Source organism: Penicillium diatomitis (genome assembly GCF_028827545.1).
Source record: "Penicillium diatomitis strain IBT 30728 chromosome Unknown utg000001l_segment0_segment0, whole genome shotgun sequence".
Taxonomy (NCBI): Eukaryota; Fungi; Ascomycota; class Eurotiomycetes; order Eurotiales; family Aspergillaceae; genus Penicillium; species Penicillium diatomitis.
In genome coordinates this window covers 3,207,164-3,220,542 of record NW_026623173.1, presented here as the reverse complement: position 1 = coordinate 3,220,542, position 13,379 = coordinate 3,207,164, and the positions used below count along the sequence as shown (strand labels likewise).

General features: G+C 52.9%; 5 protein-coding genes across 5 annotated transcripts; 4 read left to right on the top strand and 1 right to left on the bottom strand.

Annotated features, from left to right (window-relative positions):
* Positions 1-159: 159 nt before the first annotated feature.
* On the bottom strand, positions 160-840 carry maiA (maleylacetoacetate isomerase MaiA; the record flags this gene model as incomplete). The annotated part of the gene is made up of 1 exon (XM_056930501.1): positions 160-840. One exon carries the CDS (start codon positions 838-840, stop codon positions 160-162), a length of 681 nt encoding a protein of 226 aa, XP_056794794.1.
* Positions 841-2,656: 1,816 nt separating this feature from the next.
* Positions 2,657-5,357, top strand: N7539_000896 (uncharacterized protein; the record flags this gene model as incomplete). Its single annotated transcript, XM_056930500.1, has 3 exons — positions 2,657-2,864; positions 2,938-3,580; positions 3,683-5,357. 3 exons carry the CDS (start codon positions 2,657-2,659, stop codon positions 5,355-5,357), a joined length of 2,526 nt encoding a protein of 841 aa, XP_056794793.1.
* A 772-nt stretch (positions 5,358-6,129) lies between these two features.
* N7539_000895 (protein transporter TIM17) lies at positions 6,130-6,779 on the top strand (the record flags this gene model as incomplete). The annotated part of the gene is made up of 4 exons (XM_056930499.1): positions 6,130-6,336; positions 6,404-6,464; positions 6,522-6,676; positions 6,747-6,779. 4 exons carry the CDS (start codon positions 6,130-6,132, stop codon positions 6,777-6,779), a joined length of 456 nt encoding a protein of 151 aa, XP_056794792.1.
* Positions 6,780-7,561: 782 nt separating this feature from the next.
* N7539_000894 (isoaspartyl peptidase/L-asparaginase) lies at positions 7,562-9,004 on the top strand (the record flags this gene model as incomplete). Its single annotated transcript, XM_056930498.1, has 1 exon — positions 7,562-9,004. One exon carries the CDS (start codon positions 7,562-7,564, stop codon positions 9,002-9,004), a length of 1,443 nt encoding a protein of 480 aa, XP_056794791.1.
* A 2,910-nt stretch (positions 9,005-11,914) lies between these two features.
* N7539_000893 (uncharacterized protein) lies at positions 11,915-12,859 on the top strand (the record flags this gene model as incomplete). The annotated part of the gene is made up of 1 exon (XM_056930497.1): positions 11,915-12,859. The coding sequence occupies one exon, from the start codon at positions 11,915-11,917 to the stop codon at positions 12,857-12,859; it is 945 nt and encodes a 314-aa protein (XP_056794790.1).
* Positions 12,860-13,379: the final 520 nt, after the last annotated feature.

Below are 13,379 nucleotides of genomic sequence, written 5' to 3'. Positions count from 1 at the left end.
CAAAGTAGAACAATGACATGAAACGCTTTCACTGAATGGAAATCTTTCCACGTATTGACCCGATGAAGTCGAGGATACTCACTTCAACCCAGGAAGCTGAAAACCGGAGTTGTTGATCTCCCCTCAAGATTCCTCACTCCCTAGCCCCTGCAAGAGATCTCATTTAGCCCGTAGCTCCTCAGGAGTATCGGGCTGCGTCTGCCAATGACCCTTTTGCACCGCATCCTCCTTTTCGAGGTTCTGCGCAATCCGATGAATTGTCGGAAACGCCGACAAATCCACCCCTACTCTCTCCGCGCCCCAGACAGCAGGCGCCAAACAAACATCTGCCATGGTGATCTGATCCCCCACGCTGAAGCGACTCGCCGAGCTTGACGCAAGAGTCTCGTACGCACGTAGTCCATCCTCGATCAAATCCTTGGACCAGGCGGTCCTGTCTGCCCCCATAGGGGCCACGCGCTTGAGGATTCGGAGGTTTGTCACGGGCTGAACATCGCAGCTGATAATCTGGGCGAGTGTACGGACGAGAACGCGGGTTTCAGGATCAGGCGGGAGAAGCTGTGGGCCTTGGTTTGGGAATGCCTCGTCGAGGTATTCTAGAGCTGCGAGAGATTGGGTGATGATCACTTGGGGCTGCTCCTGGTGCGGTCGTTGGACAATGAGAGCTGGAACTGTGCCGGACGGGTTGATGGACCGATGAGCAGGGGTGGTCTGTTCATCGCGAAGCAGGTTGACAAATACAGGTGTGTACTGGATGTTTTTCAAGTGTAGTGCAATGCGTAAACGAGCTGAGCAGGAGGACCGAAAGTATGTGTACAAAGTGACTTGAGCTTCAGACATGGTCCTATATCAATGGTATTGATGACTAGAGAACTCGGATCGGTATGGCCCGCGAGGGGTGTTTGGTAGAAATGATGTAGAATCGAACTGAGCCTGTACGTAGGGAACGAATTTGTCAAATTGGCCAATTAGTCTCGCTTCAATACACTTGGACGGCGATTATAAGCATTCTCTTTACCACGGACCTCCTGACCCTCGGAACATAACGCGTTGTCCCTGGCCAGGACGTAGCTGTGATATCCGTCTTGAGCTTCCAACTGGTGAATGCGCGGTAATTCCGCCGTCTCATTTGGTGCTGGTGCGGCCGTCGCTTTCCGCCGGCGCTGGACAAAACCTCGGAGGGAAAAGCTACCAGTGCGGAGTATGATGAAGTATTAAGCCTTGCGTAGAGATCCTTTCTGTATGCCCTCGAATGCTTGCATTCTGCACTCCTCGCCGAGCTACAAGTCCTGCGTACTGTGGACCGAGAACTACAATCTGTACTTCGTAACAGCTTGCTTTGTGAATCGAATGCGGCCCTACAATTACCCAACCAACAGGTTTTATACGGAGAAAACAAAAGGGATTGATGATCCTTAGAGCTCTCCATTTACTGAGGTTGAAGGTCAGCTAGAGGAGGAGATAAAGTAGGAAGTCACACGTATTCAATGACAACACACCGGCCGAACCTATGTGTCAGGAGAGTCGCTGTCTCGAATTGATTTGCAAGTTTGCTGCATTGTGTCGAGGCTCTTAGGTAGCCCAACGCATGGCAATGGACCTTGTTGCTGGATATGTTCTTCGGAAAAGATGGACTTTGAGTACATTCTTGCTACGAAACAAAGCCCGACGGAAGCGATATATTAACCGCCTTCTTGATCGTCAAGAATCTGAAACGACGTTTCCTACAGTGGAGGAAGTCGAGCTACAACCGTAAGCTGTCAAAAGAACCAAGCAGCGAAGGGATGACAGCATAGGAGTTATTTTTCTACACTTTATTTTGGGAGGTTGGACGGCTGAGAAGAAAGATCACCGGCCGAGGTACTTCCACCTGCCATTAAAGCAGGCAGAACACTCTGCCCGCTTTTCCCATCAGCTTCCCCATGTGCGTTGGCTCTGGACCACGGGTTCGTCGAAGCAAGTTGTGATGTGAATTGCAATTGCAGTCAGTGCTGTGTACCTGCACGGTACGTGACCTGTGTGGGAAACGGCGAGGGTTAACTTGACCTCCAGTAAATGGATAGAAAGATGGATCCAGATATGTAGCCTGTTTTATCAGGCGGTAATAAAGGTGCGCCTATTTGCTGATTACAGGGGAGATCAGCCCGCATGGCAATGACGTCGCAGCTGCAGCGGGCACACCGAGCCGCGGAAAGCCCTATCTATATAGCTGCTGGTGTATGGAATTGGAGAGAATATGACCAGTCATTATAGGGTGCTTACCTACTGACGACCTCGACCACAATGATCATGGGCATCCTGCTCAATCCTTAAACCTCCAGTGACCCAGAATATGATGTCTGTCAACCCGGCACGTTGGTCAGACTATGACATGCTAGACACTTGAGTCACTCTCCATACTTGACAGCGGACCGATGCCTCCTCAAAGTGCCAGGGCGTCATGAATTCGTGGTCCCTCGGTCTCCCGCGCCTCGCCCGGGTAGAAGCGGCATTCTCCACCAGCCTTTTTCGCTCGCCGTTGAGGTGATCCCGTCAGTCCACGCACCCACTTCTCCATGCAAAATATCCACTCAAGGAAATTGCCAGTGCGAGTCGGCATTGCCAAATTCATCCGGCTTGAGATTGTCGTCGCACCTTCAAGAGCGCCTGGGTGACAATGGACGGGGCCAGGCCATCCCGTCCCGACCGTCCATATCAGCGCACCTACAAGGCTTGCATTCCATGTCGGCAACGCAAGGCAAAGTGCGATCTGGGAACGGGTCCAGACGGACTTCCAATCGGCCCACCATGTGCGCGATGTCGCAGAGAAATGCGAGAGTGCATCTTCCCTGAGAAGCGCGCTTGGGAGAGGTCGCGCAAGCGCGGTAAGTCGAGGTCCATTGCGGCTGTCACGTCCGCCTCAGAACGGGGACCAGGCTAATGGAGGCACCGGTCCAGGTCGATCGCCAGATGACAACGAATCTGAGATCTCACCACCGGAACGTCAATATTCGAGCACAATCGCCGTCGCGGACCACGCCGGGAGTGGTCAATCCTCGCAAGCTGGACCTCCGCCTCTACAATATGACCTCCACTCGACGAGTCCATTCCAACAAAGCTGGACCTTTGCGCCACCCCAGCAATCACCACATGACGCACGCAGCCCTCAGGTTGGCATCAGTCCGCAGTCAAACGCGGATGGATCGGTCATTGCAAGCTCATCTTCGGCAAATGCGTATGGAGAGTCTCGACACCGGTCCGGTTCCATCTTAGCAAACTCGATGATGCGGACGGTCGTAGCCAGTGGGAACGATGCTCTCAACATTTTATTTGAAGCGGCAACCGCCAGCCAGGAGGATAATGCCCCGAGTGGTGAAAGTCCAGCGTACGGGATAGAGTCCAGAGGGGGCGGTCCAAACGGACACTTTCACACAACTCCTAAGAACTTTGAAAGCCCAGCTGCCTTCGAGCCAATTCTGCGAGCCAGACGTTCAGTGGAGTTGTCCGAGGTAACAACCGAAATCTTACGGGTTTGGGAAGCGTGCCGATTTGTGAAAATGGGCTGGTTCACTGCTCGCGAAGCGGTGACTTTCCTCGACTTGTGAGTCTCTCTCCTTCAGTTGCTCTTTAGTGGAGGGCCGCACTCGCCCTAGGCCAAGCATGCTGGGATTAGAAATTATCGCTGACCCGACAAAAACGCAAGATTCTACAAAAACATGTCATGTCTGTCACCAATTCTTACTGACTTTTACGCCAACCACCAAAACCACTTGACACTCCTTACACGAGAACCTGTTCTGTGTTCTACTATTCTTATGATCTCGTCTCGTTACCACATTCTACCTGGCGCCGGTGGAGAGTCGAGGAACTTCTATATCCATCATCGTCTCTGGCAGTACTGTCAGCAATTGATCACACGGCTTATTTTCGGCCAAGAAAAATCCACCAAATCCAAGATCAGGAGTCTCGGGACTGTCGAAGCCCTCTTGCTGATGGCTGAATGGCATCCCCGCTCACTTCATTTCCCACCGGACGCTGACGGCTGGGATGATGAGCTCTTCTCGATGGACTTGGTTAGCCCAGATCATGCGGAACGGAGCAAATCATCGGAAAGTCGCTGGATCGGAGACATGACTGAGCCCTCGCGCAGGTCAGATCAAATGTCGTGGATGCTGCTCGGATGTGCGCACTCGCTGGCTCATGAGCTAGGGCTATTTGACACGGAGGAGAGTGACCCCTGTACCGATGACCAGCAATGGAAAGAGCAGATCAGGCTTCGGCGCCAGCGAGACCAACGGCTTCTCTACGTGTATATGAATCAATTGGCTTGGCGTATTGGACGCACGTCTCCGAGTCCCCAGTCACTCAATCATGCCGTCCTCGGAGGACGCAAGCCCCGTGGATTGAGTCAACCCGGAAGCACGTGGCTGGTGTTCATGGACTCATGGATTGAACTCACAAAGTTGGCCCAGTCGGTCACTGACATGTTCTTCCCATCGGCCAAGTTTGCCCGTCAACAGCTCCACAGTGGTCGCTATGTCGGCCTACTCGAGCACTTTCGGCCCCTGCTAAATCAGTGGAAAGACAAATACCTGCAGCCCAGCAACCTCGACACTGCATTCTACAACGATCTCTTTATCGAGTATCACTTTGTGCGCGTATACACTCACTCTGTTGGCATGCAAGCCGTGGTGGAGCGTGCCGTGGCTCACGCCGATCTGAATAATCTAGACGACGTTCGCCCCATGACTATCGATCCGACCGACTACGAATACATTCAAGAGGTGATCGATGGGTGCTGCCAGATCCTGCAAAGGGTCACCAATCTTGCAGATGTAGGAGCTCTGCGATTCTCTCCGGTGCGCATCGTTCTTCGAGTCACCAGCGCCTCAATCTTCTTAATGAAGGCACTCAGCCTCGGCACTCGAGAAAAAACGCTGCGCGAATCACTCGAGGTCCTTGAGAGGAGTATCAGCGCACTCAAATCTAACGCCCTTGACGATGTCCACCTCAGCACTCGCTATGCCACGCTATTGGAGATGCACGTGTCCCGTTTGCGACGGAATCTTCTGGCGTCCTCAAAGATTCTGAGACACAATGACTCTACGAATCACAACAGCCGCGGGGTCACTCGTCGCTCGTCAATGGGACCTCCATCCTGGCCAGAAAATGGTGATCGACCAAGCGCAGTCAACGCACCTGCGCCCCAAGATATGACCTCTGACATGGGCTTCGTGCCTTCTCTGGGCGACATGGCGGACGACTGGTTGTCCTTGCCATTTGACCCTTCAATGGCGCCATTCGGAATGAGTAGCAATGCTCAATTCCCGATGTACGAGAGTGGTGGTTTGGACTTTATTTGGAACCTCCCGTCGTAGGAAGGGGACTTGCTCGATCGATTTTGCACAAAGAACCATATGATACCCATACACCGCTTCTTATATATTAATGCAAATAAGTATGCATTACATACATTCTGACATTCGTCTTGTCTAAGGGCAGTCACTGCTTATCTGATAATGCAATACTGGATGCGTCATATCAAACGCGGCAGTCCTGGCTTCTGAAACTGATCAGCAATACTGCTGATAGTCCATAGTCCAGACTTCTTCCTTGACTTAGATAACTCGCCGTGTTGGTACCTGCAGGGGTATGAGTCTGCATGCTTAGCGAACAAAAATTCTCTGCATCCGGAGGTGATCAGAACCACTCCGAGAACTTTTCTTGTCCCCGGAAAGGCCACTCGAAAAGACCGGGGGTGATGATTGAGTTTAATGCTAAGTTTGCTGTGACAGCACCAACCAAAACCATCTATTTACTCCCTGAAGCGCCCGATGGCACCGGTGGCGATCGGAGTTATCGTCACGTGAGGTCACGGGCCCCCGGACCAGCCAAGTAGAAGAAAAAGTCATCCACCCGCATCCCCGACATCGTCATCCCATCGTCGATTTGCCTCTCATAGCAAGCCCGCTACACTCCTCTGAACTGCCTCTATTGCGGCGAGTCTTCAGTTATCAGCAGTCGAAGTACTTGTTGATCTCCCAAACGAATTCCTGTTGTTGACGGTCGCGACAAATCCGCCTGTCATCAATCAACACCTCGACTCGACCGACCTTCTCTCCACCCTCACCCTCCGCAACTTCACATATCATGGATCACTCGAGAGATCCCTGCCCCTGGGTCGCCCTGAGTGACTTCGGTGGTGCCTTTTGTATGGGTGCCATTGGTGGTGCTGTTTGGCACGGTGTCAAGGGCTTCCGCAACAGCCCCTATGGTGAGCGTCGGATAGGTGCCTTGACTGCCATCAAGGCTCGTGCTCCCGTGCTCGGTGGTAACTTTGGTGTCTGGGGTGGCATGGTACGTTTTCAATTTTCGATGGGAAACGATCGAGAACTGCCTTTGTTGACTGATGACCGTTGTTTAGTTCTCCACATTTGATTGCGCCATCAAGGGCATTCGCAAGACCGAGGATCCTTGGAACAGCAGTATGTCAGCCCAGCATGAATAGGATGCCCAATCAATTTTGCTAATGCCGGTTTCAGTTATTGCTGGTTTCTTCACTGGTGGTGCTTTGGCTGTGCGTGGTGGTGTCAAGGCCGCTCGCAACTCCGCCATCATGTGCGCCGTTTTCCTGGGTGTCATTGAGGGTGTTGGCATTGGTTTCCAGCGTATGATGGCTGACAACACCAAGCTCGAGGTACGACTCTGTCCCCACTGTACCTCTCTCTCTCTCTCTCTCTCGCAATCGTGTCTTGTACTAACATCAGCTCCTCTCTAGCTTCCTCCTCCTCCCCCTCTGAGCAAAAGGCCCTTGCCTAAATTTCTCCATTCGAATCTATACCCGAACCTTCTCCCACCTCTTTGGTGGCCACATACCCACCTCTCGACTATTTCTGTCTTCACAAATTTCCTTCCCATCTTGAATCTCCCTTCTCAGGTGTTCGGTTTGGGGGTTTCCATCATTCTACGACTTTGGCATAGAGGTTCCTGCTTTGTTCCCTTGCAATTTCTCGTTCGTCGCGCTCTCGATACCGCCTCTCTATCTGTCTGTGATTTGAAGCGTTGTATTTTATGGATAGCATCCTTGGGCTGGTGGGCTGGATCCCAGGATTTGGGGACAGCCCTCTGTCCTCTTTTTTCGTGAGAGTCGGTGGAACTCCTACACACACTAAAAAAAAGATTATCTCTGCTCATTGCTGCAAAAAGCGCGGTTTGGAAGGGGACATGGTGGAGTCTTGTACATTAACGCATTAATAACAGGCATAATAACGCATTTTTCTGGATTTCATGTTTTTTCCCCCTGGCATTGACTGAGATTGCAAATATCAATCTCTGATTCTCGCGAGAAAGGTCCTTGATCTTGCATTGCGTTGCATCTTAACCCTCTTGAGGTCGTCATTTGGAGGCTCACCATCCCATTGCTTTGGCAGGGCGCGAGCGCGATCTTGATCTCTACCAACTCGATTCGGTTTCTTCCGGATATCTGGAAGTCGACTTCCCCGCTCCATCTATCCCCGCACTTTGGTTATCATCTTTGAGTTGGAAAACATCTGCTCAATTCCTCCAGCAACCTCAGTCTCAAATGTCAGACTCTACCGCGAAATTTAAACCGACCCTCGTCATCCACGGAGGCGCCGGCGTGCTCCAACGTGACAAACTACCCCCTCCGCTCTACGAGAAACACCGTGCTTCCCTCCAGTCGTATCTCCGGTCAACCCACGCCCTCCTCAAGGATGGGGCGTCTGCTCTCGACGCCGCGGTCCACGCCGTATCTCTTCTAGAAGATGACGAGCTCTTCAACTGCGGACGCGGCAGTGTCTTCACATCCGCGGGCACAATTGAAATGGAAGCTTCCGTTATGGTCACATCGGTGCAGGACCCCGACGACAGCCGGCCGGGCGAACTGAAGAAAGCCGCCGCGGTCATCAACGTCAGAAATGTCCGCCATCCGATTCAACTTGCCCGTGAATCTCTCTTGCGAACGGGCTGTACCCCCGACGGACAGCCCAGGGCTGATGGGGGCAGTATGCATCCGCAACTTGCTGGGCCTCATGTGGAGAGTCTTGCGCGCGACTGGGGCCTCGAGTTCATGCCGGACGAATGGTTCTGGACTCAGAGACGGTGGGATGAGCACCGACGTGGGCTTGAGGGGAAGGATGAGCCATTCTCATTGAGTCAGGGGACGGTGGGCTGCGTGTGTTTGGATCAATGGGGTAATCTGGCGGTTGCGACGAGCACGGGTGGGAAGACGAATAAAATGCCCGGTCGCATTGGGGATACTCCTACTCTGGGAGCTGGGTTTTGGGCGGAAGCTTGGGATGTGTTCTCGCCAGAGGAAGTGGCACTCTGTGATGAAGCCTGTTCCGCGACCGCGACCGCGACCGCTCAGGCTGGTGTGTCTACGAGCGGTGTAGGGTGCTTGGGTTCATGTCTTTCTCAACTGAAGCGCCAGTGTCGAAAGCGGGTTGCTAGTATTACTGGCGCAAGACCTCGAACCCGTGATGATCCCCCAGCCTACTCTCCTCGCCCTACTGAGTTTAGTGCAGGATCAGTCGTGAAGCTCTTGCCCGACGGACAGACACCTTTCAGCTTTGCCCCTCGGAGTTATAGAAGAGCCATTGCGCTCTCAGGAACTGGAGATGGAGACGCATTCCTCCGCATAGCTGCGGCGCACTCGGTCGCCTCGCTATGTCGATTGCAGAATCTTCCGCTTGCGCGGTCGGTGCAGTCTGTAGCCGGACTGCATGGTGCCCTACAACGATCGGCGGGTGCGCGGTGGGGGATCACTGGTGAAGGTGAAGGCGGGTTGATTGGCATCGAGATCAGCACGGCCGTTCCAGCTGCTGGTTCTGGGTCGTCGTCATCCGTGGGACGTGTAGAACTAGAAACGGAGAAGGGCCCGCTTTATTGTGGACATGTCGTTCTCGACTTTAATTGTGGGGGAATGTGGCGGGCCTGGATCGAACCAGGGCCGAACGGCGAGGATGTGGAAAGGATCATGGTCTTTCGGGAGGAGTACAAGTGAATTGAAAGATGATCAAGCTGGGGGACCACGACGTCCGAGTCGGAAGCAATTTATACACAATGACTGCTCTCTTGACTCTGCTGAGGTAGCAGTTCAATTTTGATTCATTTCCAGGCTTCACTTCCCGTTGCACCAGTGACCAGATGAATGTCTTCATAAGATTGATGTATACTTGATGTCAATGGATCGGTAGCACCAAAGTTACGACCAAGCAGAGTCTGAACCGCTCCTTTTGTTTTCATATCCTCCCACCAAAAACAAGCCGTCTGCAGTCTCTGGCCGATTGGCGATTACTGTTCTGGCCAACTGACGGGGAATTAAGTTGTAGCATGACCATGGGATGGCAAGTTATCTCGTTCCTAATGATGGTTTTCCGCGAGTCTCACCGGAGGATTCTTTTCAGACCTACTAAATCAACCCAGTTGACAGTAAACTTAGCCAACTGGCAGGTTGAACCCGGTTTTAGGCTTGGTTCTTTCAATATCCAACCTTTTCAATGTCCATGTACATGCCACCGCACTGAGGTGCTCTAGACTTCCATAGTCGGCACTCCGACTTTGTACAGTCTGTAGTCTGTACTCGATTACTGTAGAACGGAGTCTCAGCTCAACCCTTTTGCATCCAGGTTCCACCCACTCTAATCGACTCGCGGTGCTATTCTCGGACGTTTCTCGCCACCCTCAGGTACCGACAACGCTCAGTACTCGGTTGATCGGAAAAAGAAGGGAGTTGCACATGATGTAAATCGTGTAATTTATTTTTGATCTGGATTTTGTGGTTTTTGGTACATACACACCAGGCAGCGACCTCTTGTGCTAGGGTGTCTGGACTCACTACTCTTCCTGACCCCTGCTCCCTACTCCGTAGAGTCCCTATCACTACTGTACTGCGTAGTGCGTACAGTACGTACGAGGCAGTAGCACTAGCCTAAGTAGCCTCTCCTCTAGTGTTGTGTAACCGTCCACAGATTGGATAAACTCGACACTGACAGTGACCCCGGAAAGAAAGCGGCCTGTGGACCGTCCATTGACCCGCTGAGGAGACACAACTACTAATCACACTAGTCGTGTTTGGCGTAGCAGCCCTTCGATTAAGATCAGCGTCTGGGCACTGTGGCCCTCGGAATCCAGAACTGACGTCAACGACCTTGATCCCAGAGCGCGAATCCTTCTTCTCGTCGCATATCAACCTGACTCCATGTTGTCTGATCGCAAAGTCTGTTGACGGGGTTGATGAGAGAGACCAGTCGGTAAAAGGTGCAGAAGCCCGACAGAACTCTTGAGTTTGGGTCCCCCGTACCTGACACCCATTGATCGCATTGGGGGTGAGTTTTCAGGTACTAATATGTTCCTGGTGTTTTCCAGGTTTGTTGTTCTGGCTGTTCTTGTTCAAGGGTTGTGCCTGACTCCACCCATATTGAGGAGAAAGTCACCACTGCTAGTGGTCGGGGTCAATTCTTGTTTTTCTTGGATCTTGGACCGGGGTCAGACCCCGGACTGGTTCCATAACAACAGACAATAATAAGACTCTTGAAGTGAAGCAGAGGCCAAGAGGGATTTCGTACTCGCTCAAGCTGAGTCCCGCTAGCTTTCCAAGATGGGTGAATTTGAAAGACTGAGAGTGCGTGTATCTCTAGAGTACTGTAGTGATGGTCCATAGACTCCACAGTATGGAGTCCATACTGTGTGACTCGTGGGTAAGACCACTTGTAGGTCTTTTTCTCCCATGATTCATCATTATTCGTGACCGAGTCATGGAAGAATTCCCTTTGAAGGTAGGTGGATCAGCTGATCACTTCGTCGCGATACCCACTTGCCCTTTGGTTTTCTGGATCTTTTGTTGTCCGGATCATCATGGATGAACGACGGATTCCGATGAATAGTGATGTCTCCTGCTCCTCATTCTGACTCTGATTTTGAAGCCTGTTCACGTCGTTGGCTTGACGCAGGCCTGCGGTCCCGGCAGCTTGAGTGAGGGGGAACAACAAAGCTCAGCTGCCGGCTCGCACCCGGTGTGATCATTGTACAACCTTTTGACTTCATCACCGGTAGCACGAGGTCTAAGAGGCGGAGAGCTCACCAGGTTGCCTTGTGGATACGAGGCACCCGCCTTGGTCTACTACTCCTGGAGGCTGGGAGGGTCCTCCTGCAGCTGGTTTTCCCACCCGATCGAGCTTTGATGATAGGGTCGGAGGAGTGTCCCCAGGGCCGCTAGTCGTGACTCCGTCAGCCACGCGTTCTGTGCAGCCATCTTCGTCACTCGTCCCTCGTCCCTCGTCCCTCGATAGACATCGCCCGGGATCCACTGCAGTGCTGTCACCCCCTCAGACGACGGTCCAGAGACTCCAGACTGCCCTGTTTCCAACGATTGCAATGGGTCTAAGCGGGCTCCCGGGGCAGATTAAGCGTTGCCCATACTGCCAATTGTTGTGAGGGAGATATTGGCAACCTGGCAACGCCCTGGTCGGTCCATGCATCGTCAACTCCAGTCGACAAGGAACGAGTCGCAAAGTGGAGAATGCCCGTCCCCCACATTCAACCACGCCGTGCAACGGGTGGGCTGGTCGAACGCTGTACACATTGACGCAGTCCACAGCTCCACGCTCCACAGCGTCGAGCGATGGGCTGCTACTGCACTGCTGCACTGCACTGCACTGCATTGCAGCCGTACCGGTAGCCGTGGACCTGTGGCTGGGGTCTTCTTTGTTTGCCCTCGCACGATCAGCGCTGCTCTTGCTCCCGGAAGTCAATTATAAGTACCTTGTCCTGTGTCGGCCCGTTTTCAAGCTTCTCTTTTTGTTTTTCTTTTTTACTGTCTCTCAATTGCAATCTTCTTCAGCAATCAGGCCTAGTTCATTCGCTTCCACCTTACAGAACTTGTTCCATCGTTGTCACACATCATTCACTCATCATGAAGAGTTCCATTGCTATCGCATCTCTGGCCGTTGGTGCCAATGCTCTCGTTACCCGTGGTAGCGACTGCTGCTTCCACATCACCACTTCTGGTGGTGCCTCGGGTGAGCTTGGCCAGCTCGGTGATGGTCAGGTCCGAGTGAACGACCATACCCTCTCACCCTCCAAGTTCTGCCTGTCCAACGGCGTCATTACCGACAGTGAGGGCCGTCCCTGTGTGGTGACTGGTAAGCAAGCATCCTTCCATATCCTGAATGATGGATTTGAAGAACCTCTCGTCGCTAATCTAGATACTCTTCCTTCTACAGGCGAGACCACCCAGTTCCAGTGTGACGCTGGGAGCACTGGCACATCTGGCTTCTCTGTCAGCTCCTCAGGCAAGCTCGAGTTCAACGGAAACGCCGACTTTGTTGCCTGTGCCACCGGCCTCAACGGCGGTAGCAACATCTACACCACCGAGAGTGACAAAGTCACCCAGTGCGTTGATGTCCAGCTCATGGCCGACTCGACCTGTGCCGCCCCCGCTCCTTCCTCGGTTGCCCCCGTGGCCTCTCCTTCATCCACCCCCTGCAGCCCATGGTCCACTTGGCAGTCATCCTCCATGACTACGAGCTCCAGCATGCCATGGGGTTCTTCGCCCGTCGGCTCCTCGTCCGCATCCACCTGGACCAGTGTCGTAGCTCCCATGCCCAGCGGCAGCACTTCCATGCCCGTCTGGAGCTCTGCCTCCACTGCTGCCTCATCCAGCGTTGCTTCCATGAGCTCTTCTGCCTCGGCTGCCATGAGCTCCGGTGCCAGCGCCACCGTCTCCACCTCGGCTTCTACTACTTCCGGTGTGGCTGCTGTGACCTCTGCACCTCCTAGCTCTGCCGCTCGTCCTACCATCGGTTACGTTGGCACCGTGATGGCTGCGCTCTCCATGGCCATTCTCTACCTCGCCTAGGTCAATTGAGTGGAGTGATTTGAGGTGTGGTGCAGTTATGATTTTTGACAACCAGACGATACGCAACATGATTAATGAGGTGGTGATTCGCACGTAATGGAAGGATCGGATCGGGCTTGTTCTATTTGTCTTTCTTCTTTCACATATTTCTGGAGCTCGAGACCCCGCAAATGGGGCAGACTACATATTGAGCAAATACTAGCTATCCTACGACCAAAGTGGTCTCAGGACTGAAAATGTGCCTCGTCAGAGGCCCCAACAACATTCTGAATTCTATACACAGTGAACACCGTGCCAGTATCGCAGCTAAATTTACACCAGTAACACAGCCAGCATCGCAGGCAGATCCGCAGCCAGATTTACACCAGCATCGCAGGCAGTATCGCAGTCAGATCCGTCACGTCTAGCCAAGCATAGGCTAGGGTTGATGCCATAAAAGCTAAGGCGCGAGTCTATGAGTGACGTGTTTTGTGTTTTTTACACCGCGATGGCAGAACGCCTCTCTCCCTAGGAGAAAAAA